We start from the raw sequence: 26,426 nt of genomic DNA, 5'->3' as shown, positions 1-26,426 counted from the left end.
TAAAGACAAAAAGATATGATACACTTAACACCATACGCTCCCTTTACTGCAAGGGGGAACAACTATTGAAAGCCACTGGGCCCACCAGGAAGAGGAAAGTGGCCAAAAGGGCTGCTCCTGACCCTGCTTAGCCACACTGCCTCTCTGCAAGATATCCAGACAGCCCACTGGCTGTACTGAAAAAAAGTGGGATCACTGTAAGAGGCATGTTGTCTCAGAACTGATCACTGCTCTACAGGAAAAGCTGGAGTTAAAGCTATGTGACCAGGTATATTAGGCCCGGAAGCCCCTTGCTGGAGACCTCACAGTCTTATCCAAAAAAGAGTAGAAGAGGAGGATTGTCCTCCAAGCTACTTAGAGAGGCTGCAAGGATCAGCCAACCAGGGCCCAGAAGACTCATATAAAAGGAGCTACAGAGCCAGAGTGAGTTCAGTCTGCTGGCAGGGTCTGGGGAAACAAGGAAGGTGCTCCTGGCTGTGTGCAGGAGGTGCAAGGGCCAAAGTGAGCAGTTACTGGAAGGGACTGGGGGGAGCAGGGAAAGTGCTCCTGGCTGGCTGCTGGGACATGAGTAAGACAAGGGCCACAGGGAAGTGGCCCAGAGAAACACAGTAAATTAAAGGGACGCGGCTGCTACTTAAGAGCGTCCATGGGTTAGGACCTGGAGTAGTGGGCGAGCCCGGGTCCCCCGCCAACTGCCACTGGGGAAGTGGCTAAGCCCTGAGCAAGAGAGTTTAAACAGGCCCAGTGAAGGGCTGCATTTGGAACGGTGTTACCATGACCAGAAGGGGCGAACTGAGACTAAGGCCATGTCTACACTACCCGCTGAATTGGTGGATAGTTATCGATCTATCGGGGTTCGATTTATCTAGATGAGACGCAATAAACTGATCCCCGAATCGACGCCCGTACTCCACCTCGGCAGGAGGAGTAAGTGGAGTCGACGGGGGAGCCACGGTCGACTTGCTGCTGTGAGGACAGCCAGGTAAGTCGAACTAAGATACTTCAACTACGCGAACAGCATAGCTGAAGTTGTGTATCTTAGATCGAACCCCCTCCCTCCCAGTGTAGGCCAGCACTGACTCTGCTGGAGAGCTGGGGTCAGTGAACTGAGTTCAAGAAAAGTGGCTGAGTTGGAGAGCTGGAGTCACTGAGGACTCAAGAGAAGGCAAAAGTTGCTAGGGAGGAAGCCCTGGGGGCACTGCTCCACTCCAGAGCAGGAATCTTTGCAAGGTAGTCCGGCCCCAATTGAGGATACCATGATGAGCCCTATTGGATGGACTGACTAAGGACTGAGCCCGGAGAAGGACTTTGAGATAGGCTCTGTAGAACTGTACATCCCAAAAGAGGGGTGTGTGTGTGTGTTTTCGCACACGGACTGCGTGTGATTTGGCCGGAGAGCTGAGTCACTGGAGACCTGCCTGACAAGCACAGTGGCTGACAGTGGGCACTGTAAGTGGAGAACTTGAGAAAAAACTGCAGGCACATGCACTCAACCAGGGGCACAGTGACATAAGAGGTAATTTCTTTACAAGGATCTTGACTTCTAGAATATCCAAACAACATATATACAATTACCTGTTTCTTTTTAAGGGCCTCTTGAACATCATGGGATTTAGATCCTGTGCCAGATTTCACAGATGTCTTTAAGTTTGGGGAATTGTACACCATTTTTGTATGGCTTGTAGAAGTAGGAAATGTCTGAAATAATAGAACATGAAAAATGAATTAGGTTAAAGATAGCTTTTTTTTTATTTAAAAAAAAAAGACATTTGGTATTTAGGTGATGCATGACAACTTAATATAGAGACACAAGATGGGTGAAGTAATATCTTTTACTGGACAAGCTCAAAAACTTCTCTTACCAACAGAAGTTGGTCCAATAAAAGATACTACCTTGTCCACCTTGCCTCTTTAATATCCTGTGAGCAACACACTACAACCTTATTGATTCCCATATGCATGCGTATATATTAACAGCATAATTCTGCCCAGAAGGGTAAAGCCTGAATGCTTGTCAAAGGCATTTGACAAAAGAAAACCTCTCCCTTACTAAAGTTCTTATTTAGAGAATAATACAGGGAAAGATAAGAGCCAGTGAGGCCATAACAAGTTGATGCTGCCAGTTACACAAACCACATCAGGATCAAATTTATCTTTGCTAACCACTATGGAGACTAAGTGTATTACTTCTGCATTCTATACAGGTCAGCATTCACATGCCAACAATATTATGCTTTCTGCTCAGAGTTTTAGAAATGTGATTCCCATTAAAAGAGCAATAGTTGTTCAGCCTAAACCTTGCACGATTCCTTTCCACTACAAGCATATCTTTTGGTTACCAGGGCTGTTTTGCACCACAGCATCAGTGCAACTCAATCTGCATTACTCTGAACTGTATGAAGATTTATATGGTTCTATAGCAAAGTACCTATCCATGCAGATCAGTGCACATGAAGAGTAAGTTTACAGGAATAAGAAGTGAAATCTTGTCACTAGAGATCTAACTGACTATACTGAGGGATGAGATTTGTTAGCTAAGCAATACCTTTTGAATATTTATTTTTCTAATCATACCTATATTTTAAACCAAGATTCAGCAATTATTTCCCACAGACATTACTCTGCAGATAGGAAATTGGAGCTACAGAGATTAAATGACTTGCTGGAGGTCACACAGAACGTTAATGAAACCACCACAAACAGAACCCACAAATCCTATTTAGTCATCCTCTGATCTAACCAATAGTGAAAATATTAAATTTTGAGATTCACAGGCACTAATCTTTGTCAAACATACCTGAGAATCCTCTGCAGTAGCACTGGACTGGTTTAACAAATGTGCTGCATCGGTCTGGTTTCCACCTGCTGCTCCAAGGCGACGTTTAACTGAAACCTTATTAAGGACATAGGCACCCGATGCCAGTGGTTTAGTTATCACCTGCATATGAGTACACATAAAAAGGAAAGATTATATAGTTGCATCTTTAAAGCACTATCCACTTTGAAGCATCACTGATCTTCAATGCTCTGACCAGTTTGACAAAGCAGCCTCATTTTGCATGAGGGCAGTATACCTTTGACACATTGCTATGTACCGTTGCAGCTGGAGGTTGGGCAGTCAGTGTTTGTTGTTGAAGATGAAGCTGGTGATGCAGAGATTGTGGTGGTGGCTGCTGGTGATGGTGCAGGTGTTGCTGCAGCAGTGGTGGCTGCTGCTCATTTTCCCTATGCCACAGCACCCTTATAAATCGATTGTTTAAAACTGCCTCTGTGCTGGAAATGGCCTTTCTGGCCTCATCGTTAGTTAAATACTGAATTAGAGCAGCTTCAGGATCATTCTTGAAAGCAACCTAAAACAGAAGTTCGGCATATATGAACAATTGCCACTGATTCATATTTCACAGGAAACAAAGCATCTGAAATGTCATGTAAAACTGTATTCGACAAATGTTCGCCAGAAAGGAGGGAGTTGTATTTTTCAAGTATCGATTACACAAAAATGACACACTGATGAAGTCAAAGCCAAATGTCCTCTGACATACTTTACACAGCACAGACAATAGGTTTTATGTATGTAGTAAAATACACTACCATTGTGTTATCTGCTATCATCACTATTAAATATTCACTATGAAGTGAGACAGAAACAACCATTGCTGCTCCTATCACAGCTGTGCTCTGCATCTCCAGTTCTTCCTTTTAAAGCGCCTGTGGAAGGGCAGGGTTCGAATCCATACAAGACTAAATATCCACTGTATTAAGCATTTGGGTTACAGAAGCAAGGAGAATTCCGCCCAAAGGCCCAACAAAGTCATTACAATGCAAGCCACAAAGGTTTGCTCCACTTTTAGGAGAAAAGCCTCCTAATTCCATGTGATACATTTGAGGAAAAAAATGTTTTATTCAAGGTCAGTATCAAAGACCAATTTTATTTTCCAGTACGAAAAAGGTAATTACATTTTTTAAATACACTATTTTGGAGGAAGGTAGACTACTACCAATAGAGCAAGTCATTCTTAATAGAGAAAGCTAGATAGTTTTGGACTAAAAATGTCTTTACTCATATCAAACTCAAAACATAGGTAGATTTTCATAGGTCCCACTTTTTATTCAGTTTTCTTATCAAAGGCCTAAAGGAAGCCAAACTACTTTCCCAGCCAAACAGTGGGAAACAGTTGACTAAGATTTTAGCCATAGAACTAGAAATATTTTGTTTATATAGTTCCATTCCAGACAATCCCAAGCACCATCACCTGAACTGCAGTCACCTCTGTGATGGAAAATGGCAGTAAATTGCTACTTAGAGACTTTTGGTGAAAGATGCTTGGATAAAGCCCTGACCTTATGAGAAATACTATGGGATCTTCAATTCTCATACAAAAACAGGAAGGATTTTTGTTTACCAGGTCTCTTCCAAAAATCAAGTGTAGGGTGCTCAGTGAATGTTGGGGTTTCAGACCCGATGCTTAACCCCCTTGCTTCACCCCCAGCTTTGAGAGTTTAAAATGCACCTGTGCAGCTAGAAGCTACTGTATTAATTTTTAATAGAGTGGAGACAGTAATGCAGAGTGGACCAAGCACAAGAGGCTTCTGATTCAGTCCTTTGCCCTCCCCGCTAACTATCCTGAATTCCCAAATGATACAGTATGGTTTTTTGACAAAGTTATTGAAAAGAGACATCTGAAAAAAATAATCTTGATTTTACCTGAATGTTAACAATAGTTCCAAATTTGCTGAAATGTTCATTGAGTCGTGTAATATTATTCAACTCAGGTGGGATTTTTCGAACTTCCAGCTTGGTGTTAGTGTACTGATTCTTTTTCAGAAATCCTGGTTTATTCTGGTTATTGGCTTGCCTAGAAAAAGCAAGAGTGAGATAACATTTATGGGAAACATATTGCATACTAATTACTTAATAGCCTACTGTTCATTACTTAGGTTTATCCTTCTATAATAAGGGTAGATGACAAACTCAAGATTTAATGAGACTGTGGTATATGTAGCATTTAACATCTGTATTCTCAAATGGCAGGAGTCTGTTCACTAAGCCCCAGAGTCTTGAGAGCGCTCTGGCTCAGACAATTATATTCAGAACACTGAAAGAAATCCATTTTACTCCCTTGGTGTTCACACCTCAACTGCTAGCAGAGCACCTCACCCTCCCTGATTGAACTAACCTCGTTATCTCCATACTGATTTATACCTGCCTCTGGAAATTTCCATTACTTGCATCTGAAGAAGTGAGGTTCTTACCCACGAAAGCTCATGCTCCCAATACTTCTGTTAGTCTTAAAGGTGCCACAGGACCCTCTGTTGCTTTTTACAGATTCAGACTAACACGGCTACTCCTCTGATACATTTTACATTACTGATTAGTCAGCTGCATTTAGATAATCTCATCGTCCCTTACGGCCTTATACTCCGACTTATTAGTTCTTACTTTCCCATCCAGGGTTTCTTTACAGATGGGCCTTCCATACTACTTGGAGGTCTTTTCCTGTTGTCTGGCTCAAGCACCACTCTGGTTACATTGCTGCTGTTATTTGCAATGGAAATGGGAGTTTCAGTCTGGATGATAATGTTGGCCGCTGGAGGAAAAAGAAGCATATTATTTAAAGTGCTCTAACCGAGACATCCCCATAATTAGCATTTAAAGTTTAAAAAGCAGACTTTTGTTTAAAGAAAAGCACAAGTATACATACTACAGATGGGTATGTTCAGCTGTTAATACTAAAAATCAAAGGTTTTGACAAGCTGATCAATCTTGTTCATGGAATTACTTCAGGGAATGGAAGTAAGTAGCTTAACAATAAGCTGAGTAGTGGAGGGTAAGAATCTCTCTTAAAAATGACTTTGGACAAGCACCATATTAAAATTAGAGAAAAAAGCCTCAAATTAAACGTCATACTTTAATTTCCAAAGTAAGTGTCAGCCTATTTAACTCATTTAAGAAAGTATGAAAGCCTTAAGAAAGCCACAAATATAGGCTGAAACCTATCTGTTCAGACCACAATTAACATTTTTTAGCATCTTAGAGACTAACAAATTTATTAGAGCATAAGCTTTCGTGGACTACAGCCCACTTCTTCGGATGCATATAGAGTGAAACATATATTGAGGAGATGTATATACACACATACAGAGAGCATGAACAGGTGGGAGTTGTCTTACCAACTCTGAGATGCCAATTAAGTAAGAGAAAAAAAACTTTTGAAGTGATAATCAAGATAGCCCAGTACAGACAGTTTGATAAGAAGTGTGAAAATACTTACAAGGGGAGATAGATTCAATGTTTGTAATGGCTCAGCCATTCCCAGTCCTTATTCAATCCTGAGTTGATTGTATCTAGTTTGCATATCAATTCCAGCTCAGCAGTCTCTCATTGGAGTCTGTTTTTGAAGTTTTTCTGTTGTAAGATAGCCACCCACAGGTCTGTCATTGAATGGCCAGACAGGTTAAAGTGTTCTCCCACTGGTTTTTGAGTATTATGATTCCTGATGTCAGATTTGTGTCCATTAATTCTTTTGCGGAGACTGTCCGGTTTGGCCAATGTACATGGCAGAGGGGCATTGCTGGCACATGATGGCATATATCACATTGGTAGATGTAGAGGTGAACGAGCCCCTGATGATATGGCTGATGTGATTAGGTCCTATGATGATGTCACTTGAATAGATATGTGGACAGAGTTGACATCGGGCTTTGTTACAAGGATAGGTTCCTGGGTCAGTGGTTTTGTTCAGTGATGTGTGGTTGCTGGTGAGTATTTGCTTTAGGTTGGGGGGTTGTCTGTAAGCGAGGACAGGTCTGTCTCCCAAGATCTGTGAGAGTAAAGGATCATCTTTCAGGATAGGTTGTAGATCTCTGATGATGCGCTGGAGAGGTTTTAGTTGGGGGCTGAAGGTGACAGCTAGTGGTGTTCTGTTATTTTCTTTGTTGGGCCTGTCTTGTAGGAGGTGACTTCTGGGTACTCGTCTGGCTCTGTCAATCTGTTTTTTCACTTCAGCAGGTGGGTATTGTAGTTTTAAGAATGCTTGATAGAGATCTTGTAGGTACTTGTCTCTAACTGAGGGATTGGAGCAAATGCGGTTATATCTTAGAGCTTGGCTGTAGACAATGGATCGTGTGGTGTGTCCTGGATGGAAGCCGGAGGCATGTAGGTAAGTGTAGCGGTCAGTAGGTTTCCAGTATAGGGTGGTATTTATGTGACCATCACTTATTAGCACAGTAGTATCCAGGAAATGGACCGCTTGTGTGGATGGATCTAGGCTGAGGTTGATGGTATGATGGAAATTATTGAAATCATGGTGGAATTCCTCAAGGGCTTCTTTTCAATGGGTCCAGATGATGAAGATGTCATCAATGTAGCGCGAGTAGGGACGTTAGCGGATGAGAGCTAAGGAAACGTTGTTCTAAGTCAGCCATAAAAATGTTGGCATACTGTGGGGCCATGCAGGTACCCATAGCAGTGCCGCTGACTTGAAGGTATATATTGTCCCCAAATGTGAAAGTTGTGGGTGAGGACAAAGTCACAGAGTTCAGCCACCAGGTTAGCTGTGACATTATCGGGGATACTGTTCCTGATAGCCTGTAGTCCATCTTTGTGTGAAATATTGGTGTAGAGGGCTTCTATGTCCATAGTGGCCAGGATAGTGTTTTCTGGAAGATCACCGATGGATTGTAGTTTCCTCAGGAAGTCAGTGGACTGGGAATGGCTGAGCCATTACAAACATTGAATCTATCTCCCCTTGTAAGTATTTTCACACTTCTTATCAAACTGTCTGTACTGGGCTATCTTGATTATCACTTCAAAAGTTTTTTTTCTCTTACTTAATTGGCCTCTCAGAGTTGGTAAGACAACTCCCACCTGTTCATGCTCTCTGTATGTGTGTATATACATCTCCTCAATATATGTTTCACTCTATATGCATCCGAAGAAGTGGGCTGTAGTCCACAAAAGCTTATGCTCTAATAAATTTGTTAGTCTCTAAGGTGCCACAAGTACTCCTGTTCTTTTTGCAGATACAGACTAACACGGCTGCTACTCTGAAACCTGTCATTTTTTAGCATGACTTTCTTTCTTGGGCTGAAGATCAAGACAAAGGTGAGAGGCTGCAGAAGTGCTGGGAAGCTGCAGTTTAGAATTGGATGCAATTAAGAGAACTAGGGAGGTGAGGAATATTTGCCTAGTACTTGCTTGCATCCTGCTTAGATGCTGCTATTGCCATTAGTCTTTCACTTCCCACATGCCAAATACTCATTCCCCTAAAAAGAAGCTTGCTTAACTGTACATCATTTTATACGGTTTGTATAAGTACCAGAGACTTCGGTAACACTAGTTACACTGGTGAGAATGAAGGGTATAGGATGCACAGATTTTTTCATTTTAAATATAAAAACAGCTTCCAAAGTAAGTGCACCTCTCTTAGCCTTGAAAAACTTGAATATAAGGGATTGAAACAAATTTGCCTATAGTGTTCTGGATTTTCCCCGTTACTGAAATGCATTCTCAGAGAGCAGTCTCTTAGAGCTTGCAGTGAAGTAAATCTTGTGTTTATGGCATAACAATCCTATGCTATGGAAATGGCATATCAGATTCCACAATAATACTTCACTACTAGATCCTCTGCCACACCCTCCTCCACGCCTCTGGGAGCTTCTTTAATACTGTTCTGGGCCCCAACAATTTTTTTTTTTTTTTTTTTTAAAGCCTTACAGGTGTTATGCGCAAGCTAAAGTTTTTTTATACATGAGAATTAACCCTTCATTTAAACTACACCAGCTCAACTGAATAAATGCAATAGTTCCACACACAAAAAGATAAGATTTCCTGTGTGATAGTCTGTTTAAATTAAGATACCTTGCTTAAAATAAGCCAGACCCTCATGTGGCCAAGACCTGCCATAGCAGCTCCTTTGCCACCACCCTCACTTCAGCTGACACAGGGAGTATATGGAGAGAAGATGGTGTGGGTGGGCATTCTTGTGCCCCGTTACCAGAATGAACCTTTGTTACATTAAAGCAGTGTTCAGGCTGCTTATGTTATAATGGGTACGATTTTGGGATTAGGTAGCTTAAAGCTTTTTGCCCCATCTCACCTCCCAGCTGCACTAAGAGCTTGAGTGCTTTTGAAAATTAGAGGGAAAGTGATTTGTATTTCGCACTAGTCTGCACAGTAGCAAATCAGTTTTAAGTAATAAGTTTAAAAAAAACAAACTTTTAGATGATCACATTAGCATTCAAAATTATCTTCTACTTTAATAAGAACTTTGACATTTAAAGTGTGTGAAAGTTATGCCTGAACGTTAGTTCAAAGGTTCTATTGGTTTTTCTTTGTTCTAGGCTGAAGCTAAGAAAAACCAAGTGATGACAGACTCAACTCTGCTCATAAGAACAGTTACAGCAGTGTCAAGATACCTTTCTTACCTCTTGGATTTGTATCCATCTCCCCAGACGTTAGGCCAATCAGATTTGGACGCTGTGTCTGTGTTCTAGTAAAGAACTGTCGGTATTGAGATCTACCAGCACTGGTAATACTAGGTGCTTCAGGGTTATAACCATCTGGCTCATATGTATCTATCAAGAGACAGAAAAAGAAATGGGAGGGATTTCTAAATAATTCCAAAATTTCAGGTTAGTTGCCTTGAGGAAGATGATTTGAATGTAACACGTCTGATGTACTACACTGAGCACATAGCCCTTGTCTCAAGGAAAAGAAATTGCAAAATAGCATTCAGCTATATCATCCTGAAGGTCATCTCCCTACCCATGACCTGCAAAACCATGCTGAGGTCCAAGAATTAGAGCCTGGTTTGGGTGGGGAGAAGAGATGGGAGTAAAATAGGGCATAGAAATACACGTAGCTTGCAATCTAAAACACTTGAGTAATATTATTGAACTCTGTAGTAAACTCATGCTCTACTTAGTTTGTCACTGTTGCTAGTTTGAGGTGTGTTAATACTTCAACCTTTTTCATGCTGGTCCTCAATTCAGAAATGAAGGAAGATTTAAGCCATGTAGGTTATTTTTAATAAATACGCCAGGCAGTAGGGTTTCCTTATGGCACTCTTCACTAAATCTAATTATATTCCAGTGCCTGAGGGGAAGCAAAGCAGACACCCATGTATTTTGCAGAGCAGGGTGGGTAGGGAGACGGACCTTCAGGATGATATAGCTGAACTCTGTTGTGCAATCTCTTTTCCTTGAGAAAAGGGCTATGTGCTCAGTGTAGTACGCAAGACATGTTCTACATTCAAATAATTCTAAGACAGCTGAAATACCGGGCAATCATTTGATCAAAAATATTTACCCACTAAATGAGCCAACAAACAGAATTTAGCTATCTGACTCCAAGACCAGAAAGAAGAACTCTGTGTAAGCTTGAAAGCTTGTCTGTCTCACAACAGAAGTTGGTCCAAGGTATTACCTCACCGACCTTGTCTCTCCAATTAGACATTAAGGATCACAATAATCAAAAGGGATAAAGTAGGGTTGTTGATTAATTGCAGTTAACTCAAAAAATTAATTGCGATTAATCGCAGTTTGAATCGCACCGTTAAACAATAAAATATCAATTGAAATTAAATATGTTATTTTTCTACATTTTCATATATATTGTATTCTGTTTTGTAACTGAAATCAGTGTATATTTATTACAAATATTTGCACTCTAAAAATGATAAACGAAAGAAATAGTATTTTTCAACTCATCTCATACAAGTACTGTAGTGCCATCTCTGTCATGAAAGTGCAACTTACAAATGTAGATTTTTTTGTGTTACATAACTGCATTCAAAAATAAAACAATGTAAAACTTCAGAACCTACAAGTCCACTCAGTCCTACTTCTTGTTCAACCAATACCTCAGACAAACAAATTTGTTGATATTTACAGGAGATAATGCTGCCCGCTTCTTATTTACAGTGTCACCAGAAAGTGAGACCAGGCATTTGCATGGCACTTTTGTAGCCGGCATTGCAAGGTATTTACATGCCAGATATGCTAAACATTCCTATGCCCCTTCATGCTTCAGCCACCATTCCAGAGGACATGCTTCCATGCTTATGACGTTTGTTAAAAAAATAATGCATTAATTAAATTTGTGATTGAACTCCTTGGGGAAGTACTGTGTCTCCTGTTCTGTTTTACCCGCCTTCTGCCATATATTTCATGTTCTAGAAGTCTCGGATGATGACCAAGCACGTTGTTCATTTTAAGAACACGTTCACTGCAGATCTGACAAAACGCGAAGAAGGTACCAATGTAAGATTTCTAAAGATAGCTACCGCACTTGACCCAAGGTTTAAGAATCTGAAGTGCCTTCATAAATCTGAGAGGGACGAGGTGTTGAGCATGCTTTCAGAAGTCTTAAAAGAGCAATACTCCAATGTGGAAACTACAGAACTCGAATCATCAAAAAAGAAAAGTCAACCTTCTTCTGGTGGCATCTGATTCAGATAACAAAAATGAATATACGTCAGTCCACACTGCTTTGGACTGTTATCGAGCAGAACCCGTCATCAGCATGGACGCACGTCCCTGGAATGGTGGTTGAAGCATGAAGGGACATATCAATCTTTAGCGAATCTGGCACATAACTATCTTGCAATGCCAGCTACAACTGTGCCATGAGAATGCCTGTTCTCACTTTCAGGTGACATTGTAAACCAGAAGCAGGCAGCATTATTTCCTGCAAATGTAAACAAACTTGTTTGTCTGAGCGATTGTCTGAACAAGAAGTAGGACTGAGTGGACTTGCAGACTCTAAAATTTCACATTGTTTAATTTTTAAACGCAGTTTTTTTTTTACATAATTCTATAAATGATATTCTATTATTGTTTAATAGGGCGATTTATCCTAGGTCTGATAGCGATTAAGAACCAAGAACACAAGAGAAGCTAGGTTGGAGAAACAGAGCAAGTGTGGGGTCTTTCTAAATGCCACATCAAGGATGTCTCCTTCTGTCAAACGTATAAGGAAAAAAACCCACACAAAACCCGGAGTTTGTTAAAATTTGTGGAAAGCCTCCAAGTAAATATTGCATGGCCTGGAAGGTGAAGGACTGAATAGAGAGATTCATCTGACACCAAGTATCAAAAATCCACCAAACCAGCCTTTCACATTGCCAAGAGGCCATTGAAGTTTCCCCAATACATACTTTAAGTTTTAAAATGTATTCTTTCAGAAAAAGCAAGTGTGATAAAATGCTTGATCTTGGATATTTTTTAAAAGCAGTTTAGCTCTGGATTCTGCTGAGGACTTCTGTTAAGCATATGTAAATTGTCCTCTAGTTGCTCCTTTGTTGTATCCCATCTGATTTCAAGGGCACAGTCACTGAATGTTCCGATGGCAACAGTGAGAATTTATGTAGTGTCAAAGCATCAGTAACATCCTAAGAATTAAGACAGATTAATCAATCACGAAGAAAAACCCTGCAATTGAAGGACAATCATGTGAGGACAACATGGACTGGAAGTATTTGGGATAAATGAACAAAGATTTCAGCAAGATAACTGAGTGAGCTAAAGCAACACTGCCCTTCAGAACAAGGAAAACAGAAATGCCAATCGACTCTTCATTACAGGCAACAGTAGTGTAGCACTAAAGATATTGTTGGATTTAAGTTAACCATTTAAGGTTATCCAGTGACCAGATATATTCAGTTACTGCTTTCAATTACGTTTTATATAAAATCTTCATTTTCCATAGTAAAGAGGGACACATTCATCTTTTGGATAATTACAATGAAGTCGCAACATAAACTAAGTCTTATCTTTATAGCTTGCTTTTCTGGTAACAACATACTTGGAGGTGCAGTCTATTTTGGTAGCTGCATATATATTTTTTTTTAATAGAAAATTAAAAGATGTTACTGTAATCAAGAATAGAAGCCTTAAAACTGGCCAAAAATAAAAATATGGCTGAGCGAATGACTGGGGGGTGGGTGGGAAAGCTACTTAGAGGTTTAAGCGTACACAAGGTTACAAGTTTAAGTGTAAATACTGAGGATTAAGCGGATAGTTTTAGACGAGACTAATAAATCTAGTTCACCCCAGGATCCTCCACATTCCCTGAGGCTGCAGAGATCCTATGCCACAGTCATACTGCTTTAAGGAGATGATGCCTGGATGAAATTCCATTTAAATGTGAAACTGTCTTCTCCTCCCTCCTGCCCCCCTCTCCCCCAACAAATGGAGCATTAATCAAAGGAAAGCCACCAGACTGAATGTTTTTGGATTTGTATGCACTGCAAGAAAGTAAAAGTAATCACCATTTATATTATACAACATTAACAGAAGTAGTTTTAACTCTATTTTATCCCAGGCAGATTAAGACATTTGCTTACGTTCTGATACTGTATACAGTAGGTTCTGGGGTAAAGGAGGAGGTAGTCTTGCTCCCACGGGTGCAAGATTGGGCACCGCACTCGTCCGAGGCTGGTCACGGTTATTCATCAAACTTGACTGTGTTAAAGGTGGTCCTATAATGACAACATTAAATAGATCACTGACTTCATAGCCCTACAGATACTGAACATGTTTGGACTGAACTGTTTGTACATTTATACTCAGCCTTTACTATAACCAAGTTTCTTGAGACTGCAATATTTTCTAATCTGAGCAATAAAAACATTCTGTATATGAAATGTGATTTGGGTTATTTACTCAATGATATTTTATCAGAAAGAATAAAGCTTTAAACTAAAAGGCACTCTCTCTTTCCTTGGAGACAATAACTATTATTGTTAGGGCTTACATTTGCTAGAACAAATCCTCCCTCACTTCCACCAGGGGAATAAAATCTCATTGAGAGCAAGAGATTACAATAGCGCTGTTTAGCCAGCATTTCTCAAATGTGGCCACCAGTGGCTTTTCTTGTGGCCGCAGCCTTCCGGATGGTGATTGAGGGGCGGGCGCAAAGCAGTGACCCTCCCCTGGAGCCACAAACGCCAGAGGAGCAGACAGATGGTGTGAGTTCCCTATCTTCTCCATGGCGGTAGGGTTCAGGCTTTCAGCTTCACCCCTGCAGAGTGGCGGGTTCCGGCCATGCGGCAGTGGGCTTTGGCCTTGGGCTGTCCCTCGACCCCTCGTGCACCACCCCCAGTCCTCGCTGGATCCTCCGGCCACTCACCCATCCACTACATCACCCCCAGCTCCCACTGCCTCCCTACCCACATCGCCTCCAAGGCTTAATTTGTCTCCCGGCTTGCCAGGGCTGAGTAAGTCTGCTGTGAAAAGTGATATTTGCATGTTTGTTAATATCACTTTTCACAGCCTCCCAGCTATCTTAACACCACAAAACAAAACAAAAAAGACAAGAACATGCAAAGCACCTTATTTGTGTTTCTATTCTGTTTAGGTCCAGTAAAGGATAGAGACAACTGTATGCTATTTTTATTATTGAGCTTGCAAAAAAACCTTGCATAAATTACTATGATTTGGACATGTGCATATATATATATATATATATATATATATAAAATGTTTCCTAAAGTTAATTAAGTATTTTAGGAAAAATGATCATAGTGGCCACCACACTCTCACAAAAATTTTGTTGTGAGAACCCCAGGTTTAGACTACAGGTCTGAAAGAAGAACTGCAAGGACAAGAATTAATGCTTTTGTGGACAGAAGCATTTTTGTGTTCAAGCTCAGAGTTATTTTACTATGTTCTTTTCTACTTAAGTCCAGTACAAAACTGAGAACAGCTTTGATTTTTATTCATATTTTAAAGGTCCACAGAACAGTGGCTTAATCATGATATGCATCCAATTAATAAGGTTTCAACCATGATCAGACAGCACTACAGTCTGTTTTCTATTGAGCAAAAAAGGTGGTAAGCAGCTCCAAGTAGTTTTTCTGCTGATCAGACGTACTGGTTTTTGGGGGGGAGGAGCGGGGAAAGAGGGAGGAGAGAGAGAGTATGTTTTTCCATATCCAAATGATTTTAATTTCATTTTCTTATATTTTTAATACAAACATAAAAGTTAAATGTATCGCCACACAGTTCTTAAATCCTGAAGCCATTTCAGAAATCTTTAGAAAGTTTTGCACACAAGTTGGTCAACAGCACTATTTTTGGGGGGAAGGCTAGCAAACTCAATCCTCAAAAAGAGATTGTATGAATTATTAAACCTCACATTCACACACTTTTCTGAGTATCACTTATCTGAAAAATTTACAGGAGGCCCAAATGCTGAATGCTTGGAGAGTTCTGACTAGTCCACAGAATGCCACATGTACTGTGTTGATATAATGAATAAAACAGTGCTGGAAAACAGTGTACATGTTTCCAGTATTCTGCAAAATTCTTCTCACAGGCACAATTTATCCCCAACATTTCTCAGAACCAGCAAAATACATTGGGATATAGTAGAGAAGTGGCTAGGGAAACTCAGCCACCACTGACAAGCCAAAAAACCCTAATAAACCAGAAATGTTAGATGTGCTAGAATGCATCCTCTTTATTTTGGACATTCTACAGCTAAGAGAGGAAATTTTGAAAAATATTATTAAGTATGATATGCTTTATTACCAAGTCTAGTAGGACAACTACAGAACTTGAAACCTCTGCCTGTAAGCTAGTTCAGTTTTGATTACAGCACACATTTTCCTTAAAATTAGTTATTTGAATATTATATGATTGGTAAGCAGTTTCAAACTAATGTGAGAATCTTTTGACTAGACTAACCTAAAAAGGTCATCTAAACTAATTGTCAGCAATAATCAGCCCCATGTATATGAATAGCTGCATCTATTCCTTTGTATTTAACATACTTTGAGTCCTGAGTATCTACTAATCAAAGGGATATATTATACTGAATCTATAGTGAGACTTATTGGAGACTGAAGTGCTAAGTGCATGAATCTAAATGCTCAATCCTACACTGATGGATGGGGGATGGTTAGATTCCCCACCGTGTCTCTAGTTTCTATATTAGTCATTTATAGTGTTGTGAACACTACATTTTTAAAACTGCCTTCCAAGTTTCATTTTAGTAAATGTTTTGTACAGCATACAGATAGCTAAAAAGCTAGAACAATGTGTTACTTTGGGTAAATAAAAGTCTCTCTTAACAGGAGCCAAGTAATTCATACTAGGACTACAAAATAACCTACTGCAGTATTTTAACTTACTTGATACAGGAAGCACGACAGGAGGTGGTGGCCGAGGATGTACTTGTGGGCCTGGCATTCTCATATTGTGAGCTGGACCTGGCATTGGAGGCATTAGCATACCAGGAGGAGGAGGAGGAGGAGGGAGTCCTGGGGGTGGTGGTGGAAAAGGAATCATGCTTGGCAATGAAACTTCATCTACTACTAAAGGGTCATTTCCATGATCAAATTGGCAAAGGTCGCCAAGGACACAAAATCCTCGCTCTGCAAAGACAGACAGACAGACAGACAATTTCATTACCATGTTTCAAGAACTTCAAAAGTGATGACTATAAGATTTAATCAAGTATCACTATTTCTGTGCTTTCTCACTAAAGAACAAATAGATGCATTTAAGAAGTTCAGCATATTCTGATCTAACATTTCCCACCATTAAATAAAACTTCAAACTAGAATTCCAGTTGGAATATTAGTTTAGTGTCAAAGAATCTGAACTGTTTCCACAACAGTGTACAAACTTCAACAGCGACATGGGGGATGGGTAGGTAGGGGAGACAGAATCACCACCTGTTTTATGTCAAACCCTATAATCTTAATGAAGACTGCTACTGGCTGAAGTATTTGCAAAGGCACGCCTGTAGAATTATGAACTTAATACATTCCTGCCAGTGCCAAGAATTGTCAGATTTCAAGTAAACCACTTCCAGCAAGATTAAATCTTATCCAAGCAAACTGCAGGCTCATATGCATCCTTACATTAAAAAGAATCTACCTACCACTTAATCTTCATTTACTGCTTGCATTTAGTGAAGAATTTAGTAGATATATTTAAAAATAAAAGAATGAGTGAGAGGTAAGAAATAAGACACTAGGGAAGAAGTTGGAGAGAAAACAATAGCTTCCTTACCATCATAATCTCGACATCGTCTTTTAGGAGGAGGGTTTCTGCCAAATGAATTGGGAACACTATGATTGTTATAATAATTTGACCAACTCTCTGTGGTGTTCTCGGGATGGTGAGCAGGTGCAATCACGGTAACAGCACTGGGAATAGACTGCGCAGAGGAATACTGTTCAGTAGAATTACTGGATGACAAAGACACTGGGTTATATGAGCTCTCCATGTCATTCCTTTCACTCTTGAATTTTGCTCTCTCTTTGTGTTCCGCTTTAAAAAAAAATTAGCAAAATAAACCAGGTAAGTTTTCATGCTTTTGTTAGGTATATCAAAGTCCTGGAGAAATGGAATGCATAGATGGTTAGTGGACATTACACAGTAATACAAACTCACGTATTCACCATGCAGAACGTAGAGTGTTTATACTGTTTGTGTAAAATTACTTTTCTTAAAATGCTAGAACTGTAGACCCAAGACATCGAAGAAGTTTCCACCTCAGAAACTGATCATTACTCTCACAAAGCTCACATTCATCCATTTTCCTTTCTTGAAAATGAAAGCAACTTTTCCCTCTAATGTTGAATGAATGACAAACACTCCTTAACATATCCTGAAATACACAACACTTTATTCTGCCAATCGCTTCAGTTCCTGGATTCCCTATACAAGACCAATAGAACACGATGCCATCATTCCATTTAAGTATTAAAAAAAACCCATCTCCTAAAATTGAAACAATTTTATAGGAATAATCAACTTCTGCATAAAAAGATACCAGCATTTTGGAACAATAATATGTTTTATCAACAGACAGCACAATACCAGAAGCATACATCCACTGGAATACACTGATGAATAAATTAAAATGGAGTTAAAAAAAAACACCGTAATTCCCCTAACTATACTACACTACAGAACAGCATCTTAATTAGTTTAATTATGTCAGCAGCATGTACTTCTCCAAGCCAGTTCCATAGCTAGTGTTCTTAAACAACTCACAGGCATCCAACTTCTGTTTATACATTTTGCATTAATCACTACAATGAGTCAGATGTTCTTCCAGTGCAACTTTTTGGCTACTCACCAATATTTCTGTTCAGATCCCGGTCTTTGCTTCTACCCCCGCTGCGGCTACGACTTCGGCTTAACCCTCTGCTTTTACTACGACTTTTACTCCTGCCTCTTCGCCAGTCGTATTTGTCTCTATATAAATCATTCCGATCATAGTATCTGTCATAGTCTCTCCATTTGCCATCATCTCTCTTTTTCTCTCTGGTTCTGTAAGTCATGTATGTATAAGCCACATATATTGAGAGAAACAAAGCCACGGAACAAGTTTGGAGTCACAAATGGTAAATGTTCTTCCCTCCTTACTCTACTCAGACAGTGGCACCCACATGTGCCTCTATTGCCATGCTGTCTCACAAGAACGAACAGGTTCCTGGAATGGCCAACATCATCAGCTGCTGTTAATATTGTGCATAAAAAAAAACCCAATGTTCTTCTACTCTCTCTCTCTTCTTTCTGAAATGTGGGTGAATAGATGGAACTCAAATATCCCTAAGCACCAGCCCATGGGAGACTTTGCGGTGTTCTCAGAGGAGACTATATTCTATCAAAGAGCTACTGGAGGTTGATGGCAGAAGGGGAGGGAGGACCGAGTAGGCATTCTGGTAAAATTACTGCCTCAAGAGGTGAAAATCCACAGTTAAAAGAGTCTGGCCAGCAAGGAAAGGGAAAGAGATGAACATCTTGTGATTAAACGGCAATACTAACCTTTGTTCATTAGAATCTAAACGGTTTCTCTGTGGGCTAGGATACTTCTTTTTCCTGCCATCTCGTTCTTCCTCAAACGACTCTTGAAATATCTATTTAACAAACACCACATCATTAAACATAAAACAGCTTTAAAAAATACAAAGAAATAAACCTAGATTTAGTTCAAACCACAGCTAGCAGCTGTTTAAGACAACAGGACACCTATGCTAAATGTGTATGTAACAAAGCAGCAGGGTTGTAAATCTTCATGTCTTTTTAAAAGCTTTTAGTTTCCCTTTGTCAGTAAAGCTTTCCAAAATTAGAAGACTATTTTTGGGTTAAATTTACATTATACAGGTGGTGTTGAAGTTAAAGAAAAACAGTGTGTCATCCTCTAATTGGTTGCAGGGTTCCTTACTGTAAGCAAATAGGATCTCCTACATACGATTTCCCAGACAACGGGAACTTAAAACTATGCAGCTTTGCAGGCCTTCTTTCATATGTAGTTGCATCATTAATATGAATTCTGGATGTGGTAAATTATTCATATATTTGGATAGTACTGTACAGGTCATACCGCTTACAAAAATTAATAAAAGCCAAAAACAATTTCACTGGTGTTTTTACTCAGCTCCACCATAACTTGGTCTGTTAGAAACAGTACAAGGATCTTTTTCAAAGTTTATTTGTAGCCATTTTGTTCCAAACAGTGCATCACTTCTAAATTATTAATAATTTTGATGGCAACAGCAATGTTCTTCTATAAAAGCTTCAAGATAACTATATTTTATAAGATTCTTCCTTTGTCTGCATTATTTTAGCTTGTGTCATTCTATTTACAGGAATCCCAAAACATCTCTAGATGCACAGCAAATGACGTTTCACAATGAGTTTAAAAGACATTCTGGTCTAGGACTGGCTATATTATGTCCTGATCCCATGCAACCATACATAAGAAACCCAAATACCCAATTCTAAACCAAGAGAACAATGGCAGTTTTAAGATCTGTTCTAACATGAACGATCATAGCTAAATACAAGTGTTATGGCATCAAAAGAAGTGATAGACTTATAAGGATGCAGTATGATAAACTTTCATTCAGGATCAAATGGTATTTCAGAATTAGAATTTTGGTATGAAGAGATGGTCCTTAGATACAATGAAGGGCAACCTAGAAATAGCTAGATTGAACAGTGTAGATGTAAATCTACACTAAATTACACTTTTAGCAGAGAAATGTCTCCCTTTCCAAAACCCAAGGTTACATGACTATTCTTTGGAGGCCTGACTGACAGTTCGCAATGTGTGATCATTTACTGCCTCCATGACCTTCGGCTGATTGCTGACATTGCAGACGGGACCACAAAAGTATAGTAAGATATTTCCAATATCTATATGTAGACTCTCAGACAACAGTGGATATATGAAAAATCCATTTAGAGGCACTTGTCTTAAGCCGTGTTTCCCAACTGTTCACTTACCAAGGAGAGATTTTAGAAGGGAAACTTCTAGTAGTTCTAAGAGTACATGATATACATGCACATGAAGCGGGAGAAGGGGGTCAGAATATCATATATCCCATCTGACCTTATCTAAATATAGCCAGCTCTTTTCTGTAATAACTACATCACTTAAATCAGGCTTGTGAATCTCACTGATGACAGTACATCCAGAGAACAGAGAATTATTTCTATTGCATTCTCTATTAAACACTCCAATCAGGATCAGGGCACCACTATGCTAGGTGTTTTACAAACTTGTAGAAAGAGGTTCCCTGTGCTGGGGAATACACAACCTAAAAAGACAACTATAATAAAAAAAGGTAGTGGAAAGGGGTACAATATACAAATGAAGTGACCAAGGCTGATGATGGGCACACACTTTGGCGCCTCCATTTTTAAACATTTTTATTATTGTGGGCAACAATGAATACGAGTATAAAAAGCAGCTGCTGTGGAAAGAAAGCTGTATTATATCCAGGATAATTCCTTAAAAAAAGCAGCTTGCTAACATGTTTAATTGGTAACAACTTTTCTAAAAAACCCATTTGTTATGCATTTAATACTGCATACACAATAGCTACACCTAGAGTAGTGGTCTTTTGGAAATCTACATGCATCTTTTGAGGTAGCTAACAAGACCCTTACATCATTCTCCATTCCTTAAATCTGTCCATTGTAGAGTCATTCCTCACTGCCAAGGAGGGCCGAATGAGAGTTCGGAATGCTACTCCCACATTGATCAAAGGGAGATGTCTGCAAAAGGACACAAAATGCTCCCTTACCCAATGGACAGACCACACCACCTTTACAGTATTCATGCAAGCTCAGAGATGGTAGCACAGACCATTAGCCACAAAAGAGCCTGTTCAGAGCATGTTTTGTTTTTATAACAACTTCCTACAAAAGTGGATGGTGGAGGGACTAGTTTGAGAAGCTCACAGCAGCAGGTGGATGGGAAGTTAATATTACCTCCTCTTTGATTTCTTCTTTTTCCTGACCTGCAGGCTTCGGTTCTAGTTTTGCTGGTTCAAGGGAAGGAAGGTAGTTCTTTGTGTACAGACTTTCAAATAGTTTATCTACAAAACCTGAAGTTTCTGAGGAGAAAGATGCACACAAAACTTGATTATACATCTTGACTTAAGTCTATTGTCAGGAAGGACTATGTTGATAAGACAATTCCCCAAAATCCAACCACAAAATAGTATTACTTTGAAAAAAAAATCCTTATCTTAAATGTGTGTGAATTTTAGTGGTGTTAGGTACTGGAATGACAGCCCTAAAAAATGATGTTTTCCATACAGCTATAGACATAGGTACACAATAGGAAGCAGCATGGACAACGCCACATAGCCTTGCTAATACATCTTAATTTGTGGTGAAGGGACCACTTTTAGGACTGAATACACCACTATCTCAATTGCTCATTCGATTTTTGTCTCTGTAATAAGATTGCCGACTGCAGCAATTTTTGTGACGTAGACACTCATCCACAGGAAACAAGACAAAATTTCACACTGGATCCCAAAAGGCCATTGAGAAGTACTAAGTTACAGTCTCTATTAAATTGGTCTTCACTTGAACCAGTGGCTTAGAAACGAGAGGTTCTGTATCTCCATTGCCACTTCCTGGACAATACAGTCCATTCAATACAGGCTTAAAAAAAAAAATGCAAAAATACAACCTACCAATCTACATTTATTAGCAAGTGAAAGTTTAATATTTCAAAATCCCTGAAGTTTTAATTCCATCAACTTGTCCTTAGCAATTGAGTCCTAACCTCTTGTTTATTTATTCTTCTTACCAGCGCTTCTATACTGTAACTACTGCATGCATGCAAGCGGTGTGTGATATATTAACTTTTCACATTCTGTGCACAGGGGATAACCCTTATAGAATCATTTGACTTCAACTGCTGAATTCTTTGTGAGATATCTAGTAGGCCTATCTTGAGAGTCAGTTTTCTTTAACCTAGTTAATTAAAACATTTATAGTAAACAGAGATCATGCCTGCACTGAGAGTTTTAGGCAATTTTTGGTCTAGATACAGTAACGCTTTCAGGGTGGAAGCAACAGTGTAGACACACTGACATTTTTATCATCAAATCATCGAAAGATGCTCAAAGCAAGTCTAGATGACAAAAATAATGGTGTGCTGTCTACGCTGCAGCTTTCACCATTGTTAACACAGGAGGAGCTGTGCTTGTGCTCAACTTGCTTAAAATTCAAAGCATAGACAAGAGATAAGGGTTTTAATGGCATTTCAATTCTGGCTGCATGAATAGGAAGGGCTCCTCACAAAAATCAGAAATGGAGAAGGGAGATCAAACTGCTCTCCAGTTTTCAATAAAAAGGGGGTTCTTACAAAATGACTTTTTTCTATAAGAAGAGCCCCTTTTTAGTCAAAATTCAAAGGCTGTTTGAATTTCACTTCCTATCACACTCAACCTTAGTTATTTTAGAGACATTTGCAAGTGGGCATTTGTACTTTAAAGGACAATATAAGTCTTAGTATAACTCTGCTGAAGTCAATGGAGTTACACCTGAGATAAATTTGTCCCAGAATATCAAGTCTCTGATCTGACATTACAAAGATGGCATTGGGTTCCCTACCAGCAATGAGGAGGAGGATTTAGTTAGGCACAGGAGTGAAGTAGCACCTTTGAGCCCTGAAGTTTCCATCTATTATAATAAAACGGTTCCATCCTGTTGAGGAGCTGGTGAGAAACAGGCACCCAGGAAATACCTCAAATCCTCGGTGTTGTGAAAGTTCGTCATCTTCATTACTCATGTTTAAAAGCAATCTCATCCCACCATACCCACTAATTTGGCCACTAAGGGTCAGATTTCCAAGTTCTCAGCACCCATATTTGGGGCCAGATTTTCAATTGGAACTGAGCTTCCATTTTGGCACTTAAATAAGGGCCAGATTTTCAGAAGTACTCTACATCTGATAGCTCCTATTGTGAAACTTATGTATGGCCCAATTTTGTTTTGTAAACCTGGCCACTAGTGTTTAAGGAAATTAAGTGTTAATTTTTGCTTAACAGGCTTTAACTCAATTGAAGTTGTTTAAAAATCAGATCTTGGAACCTTCATTTCCTGGCAAAAAATGCTAAATCTCATTATGAATGCAATATACTTGTATATGGGAAGAAAAGAGTAGGCCCCAACATGACAAACTTTATACAATCCTTTCTAAACTTTAACTATGATGTTACAGAACAACAACCTTCCAACTCTAAACCACTAATCACAATTTAATAATTGCATTTAAATTTTATAAATTATGTTGAATATTAAGCTACATAGTTACAAAGAAAGCAGAACAAGTACCTTTCTGCAGAAAGACGTCTAGCTGATCAGCACAGAAAGCCTTCAGCTCTTTCTCTGGTTTGTCTTTCTTGACTAATGCCACAACGTAGTTAGCTAAGGCTGAAGGGTCTGCATCACATCTGACGAGGAGAGGAAAAAAATTCTTAGCAACATACAAATTGATTTTGTTAAACAATGTTGAAAATCACTAGAAATTACATTCTGGACAATCACAGTAGTTATAGAGGCATCATCAAGACAATCTTCTGGCAATGCATGTTGTTGGATCTTTAGGATAATATCGTGCAATCCAGTAACATCACAGTTGCACCTGGCTCCAGTGTCACAGAGCAGTTTCTGCCATTGTTCCACACCAGTGAGCTGTTTCGATTTTATTTTGTGCTCCACTAACAATGTCAGAAAAAGCTTCCATGCCTTGTGCTTATTCTTTGGCTTTGCTTGTGAAAAACACCATAATACAATTCTTAGGTCAATCAAGCAGATGCTATCATTTCTGGCCAACTCCCCCTTACCAAAGCACACCCAAAACAACTGTGCCCCACCATTAATGAGAGAAACTTACAGAAAAATGACCTGGAAGATTGTTCCACAGTGGAAATGTTGTATGATGTCTTAACAACCAGAACAGACTAACCAAACACATCTCACCAGGAAGAGATCTGAAAAATGTGTATTACGTACACAGTTTCATCACACAGAAGCACAAGTGAAAAGAATGAAGCCAACATGCAAACCTTCTTTCTTTTCTTCCACAGTACTCTCAAGGTAGAGATTTCACTATCTAAAAGTGCCTTTATTATCACAAACTAATTATATTACACTCACAGCCCAGCAGCCTTTATTTGGCTATGTGAAGATCACTAGAAACACATCCTCCCTTTGTACTACAATGCTCTGGTACCACTGGTTAAACTGAAGGTTGCTTTATATCGTACACTGTTCAGCCATCAGAAAACGTTCAAAAATGAGAACCTACTTGCCAATAGTGAAGCATTGTACAACACAACAAATGTAGCAGCTAGGTGAATAGATGCAGAGGACCCCTAAATGCCAGGGGTATGTATTTGTATTTATTCTAAGTTCATTATTGAAAAAAAAAAAAAAAGAAAAGATTCTAAAGAACCTTTGACTGTCAACATTTGCTTGCTTTTGGAATTGTCAATATAAAGCATACTAGACATAGCAAACAGTTTAGAGCCTCAAACTTGTAACAAATTATTTGTTGAAAAATGCAAAACTTCACAATTAAATATTCAATCACCTCTACACCCTATTAATTTGCTCACTTATTTCCAGTGTTTGATGGTTTCAGGAAAAAAATATTTTATGTTTCAAAAGGACGTACAGAAATACAGTAATGAAAAGGGTTAATCCAAAAAAAGTGGAAGATTATAATGTTTGTAAAAGTGCGGTTGATATGTTCCATGCCAGTCCCCATGTACAATTTAATGAAAAGAAAAAGCTTCAGAGGTTGCAAAAAAAAGGGAGCGCTTCCATCCCTTCTAAACATGTTTTTTTATTTTAAATTTTCCCCCTCCTTCTTTAGCATCCCAATTTCTCTCAGGATGACCCACTGGGATATTCTAGCACTTGCTTATTACATAACAGAAACTTGCATAAAGTGCTTATTATACCCCGGAAAGGATCTGTGCTGCACGTTCACTCCTCATTGATCTCAAATGCACAACCACCACCACAAAGAAATTCTAACACTGTTTGCCAAGAACCCTGGTCTCCAGCTGAAATTCATTCAGAGTATACCTTTGGTACCAGAAGTCTGAAAGTGCTCAGGTTAGAAGGACGATCAGAATCAATAATGAAGACAGATGATTTAATAGAGATTGTAGACAGTAATATGCTAGATCAGGGGTAAGCAACCTATGGCATGAGTGCCAAAGGCAGCATGCGAGCTGATTTTCAGTTGCACTCACACTGCCCAAGTCCTGGCCACCGGTCTAGGGGGCTTTGAATTTTAATTTAATTTTAAAGGAATCTTCTTAAACATTTTAAAAACCTTATTTACTTTACATACAACAATAGTTTAGTTATATATTACAGACTTATAGAAAGAGACCTCCTAAAAACGTTAAAATGTATTACATGCACGTGAAACCTTAAATTAGAGTGAATAAATGAAGACTCGGCACACCACTTCTGAAAGGTTGCCGACCCCTGGAGGCTTTTTTTTTTTTTATTAAATAAAGACATGATACTGTAATTCTCAATTTAAGCTTTTGTATCAAAATTAAAGCAAGTGAAAAGTTAAAGTATTCAGAGGAAAAGAACCACATTGTAAGTACAAACATTATACTTTAAATGTTCAAACATCCATTGGTAATAGGAAATGGGGAAAAGTTTCAGCCAGTCTCTATTTCTTTGCTATTATAGGTTTAGGACAGACCCCTAATATCGTTATAGCAAAGTGGAGAGTAATATCAATGTTTATTTCTTTTAATAATTACATACAAGTTGTTAAAGATTTTACTAACTCCTCATGTAAATATGTAACAAAACTAGTCTGCAATAACTTTTATCGTGTATCCGTATACAGACAATTATTTTACAAAACTGTGCTATTTAACAGATTGTAGCCAGTCTCATTGTAGGACCTCCACAAATTTTCAAATGGAAAAAAACACAAATACAGAATATAGTCAGTGATAAAAAGTAGATTACTAATAGCTTATAAATTACAACTGTGAATTCACATAGGCCTCTCTTTTCCTCTGATAAAAACTAAAAATTCAGATAATTCCATCCCCCCCAACAATCCTGTCCCACAGCTTTCATTATAGGAAAGCCCTGTTTCTGGCAAACTT

At 39.0% G+C, this 26,426-nt stretch overlaps 1 protein-coding gene across 2 annotated transcripts in view; it reads right to left on the bottom strand.

The window, feature by feature from the left end:
• Positions 1 to 26,426, bottom strand: part of RBM27 (RNA binding motif protein 27) — a 41,903-nt gene that overhangs the window by 14,024 nt on the left and 1,453 nt on the right. Inside the window, exons 2-14 of one of the 2 annotated variants that reach the window (XM_034778620.1) lie at positions 23,608 to 23,726; positions 21,244 to 21,368; positions 18,790 to 18,881; positions 18,098 to 18,291; positions 17,023 to 17,283; positions 16,137 to 16,379; positions 13,347 to 13,481; positions 9,427 to 9,576; positions 5,441 to 5,588; positions 4,706 to 4,856; positions 3,075 to 3,350; positions 2,798 to 2,938; positions 1,576 to 1,698 (exon numbers count right to left, since the gene is read on the bottom strand). In XM_034778620.1, the coding sequence (XP_034634511.1) occupies positions 1,576 to 1,698; positions 2,798 to 2,938; positions 3,075 to 3,350; positions 4,706 to 4,856; positions 5,441 to 5,588; positions 9,427 to 9,576; positions 13,347 to 13,481; positions 16,137 to 16,379; positions 17,023 to 17,283; positions 18,098 to 18,291; positions 18,790 to 18,881; positions 21,244 to 21,368; positions 23,608 to 23,726 (2,158 nt within the window). The remainder of the gene's footprint in view (positions 1 to 1,575; positions 1,699 to 2,797; positions 2,939 to 3,074; positions 3,351 to 4,705; positions 4,857 to 5,440; positions 5,589 to 9,426; positions 9,577 to 13,346; positions 13,482 to 16,136; positions 16,380 to 17,022; positions 17,284 to 18,097; positions 18,292 to 18,789; positions 18,882 to 21,243; positions 21,369 to 23,607; positions 23,727 to 26,426) is intronic. The other variant, XM_034778621.1, reaches the window with a different exon arrangement.

Source organism: Trachemys scripta, chromosome 8 (assembly GCF_013100865.1).
Source record: "Trachemys scripta elegans isolate TJP31775 chromosome 8, CAS_Tse_1.0, whole genome shotgun sequence".
Lineage (NCBI taxonomy): Eukaryota > Metazoa > Chordata > Testudines > Emydidae > Trachemys > Trachemys scripta.
Note: the sequence above shows the minus strand (reverse complement) of the source record. Positions and strands in the feature narration are given on the sequence as shown.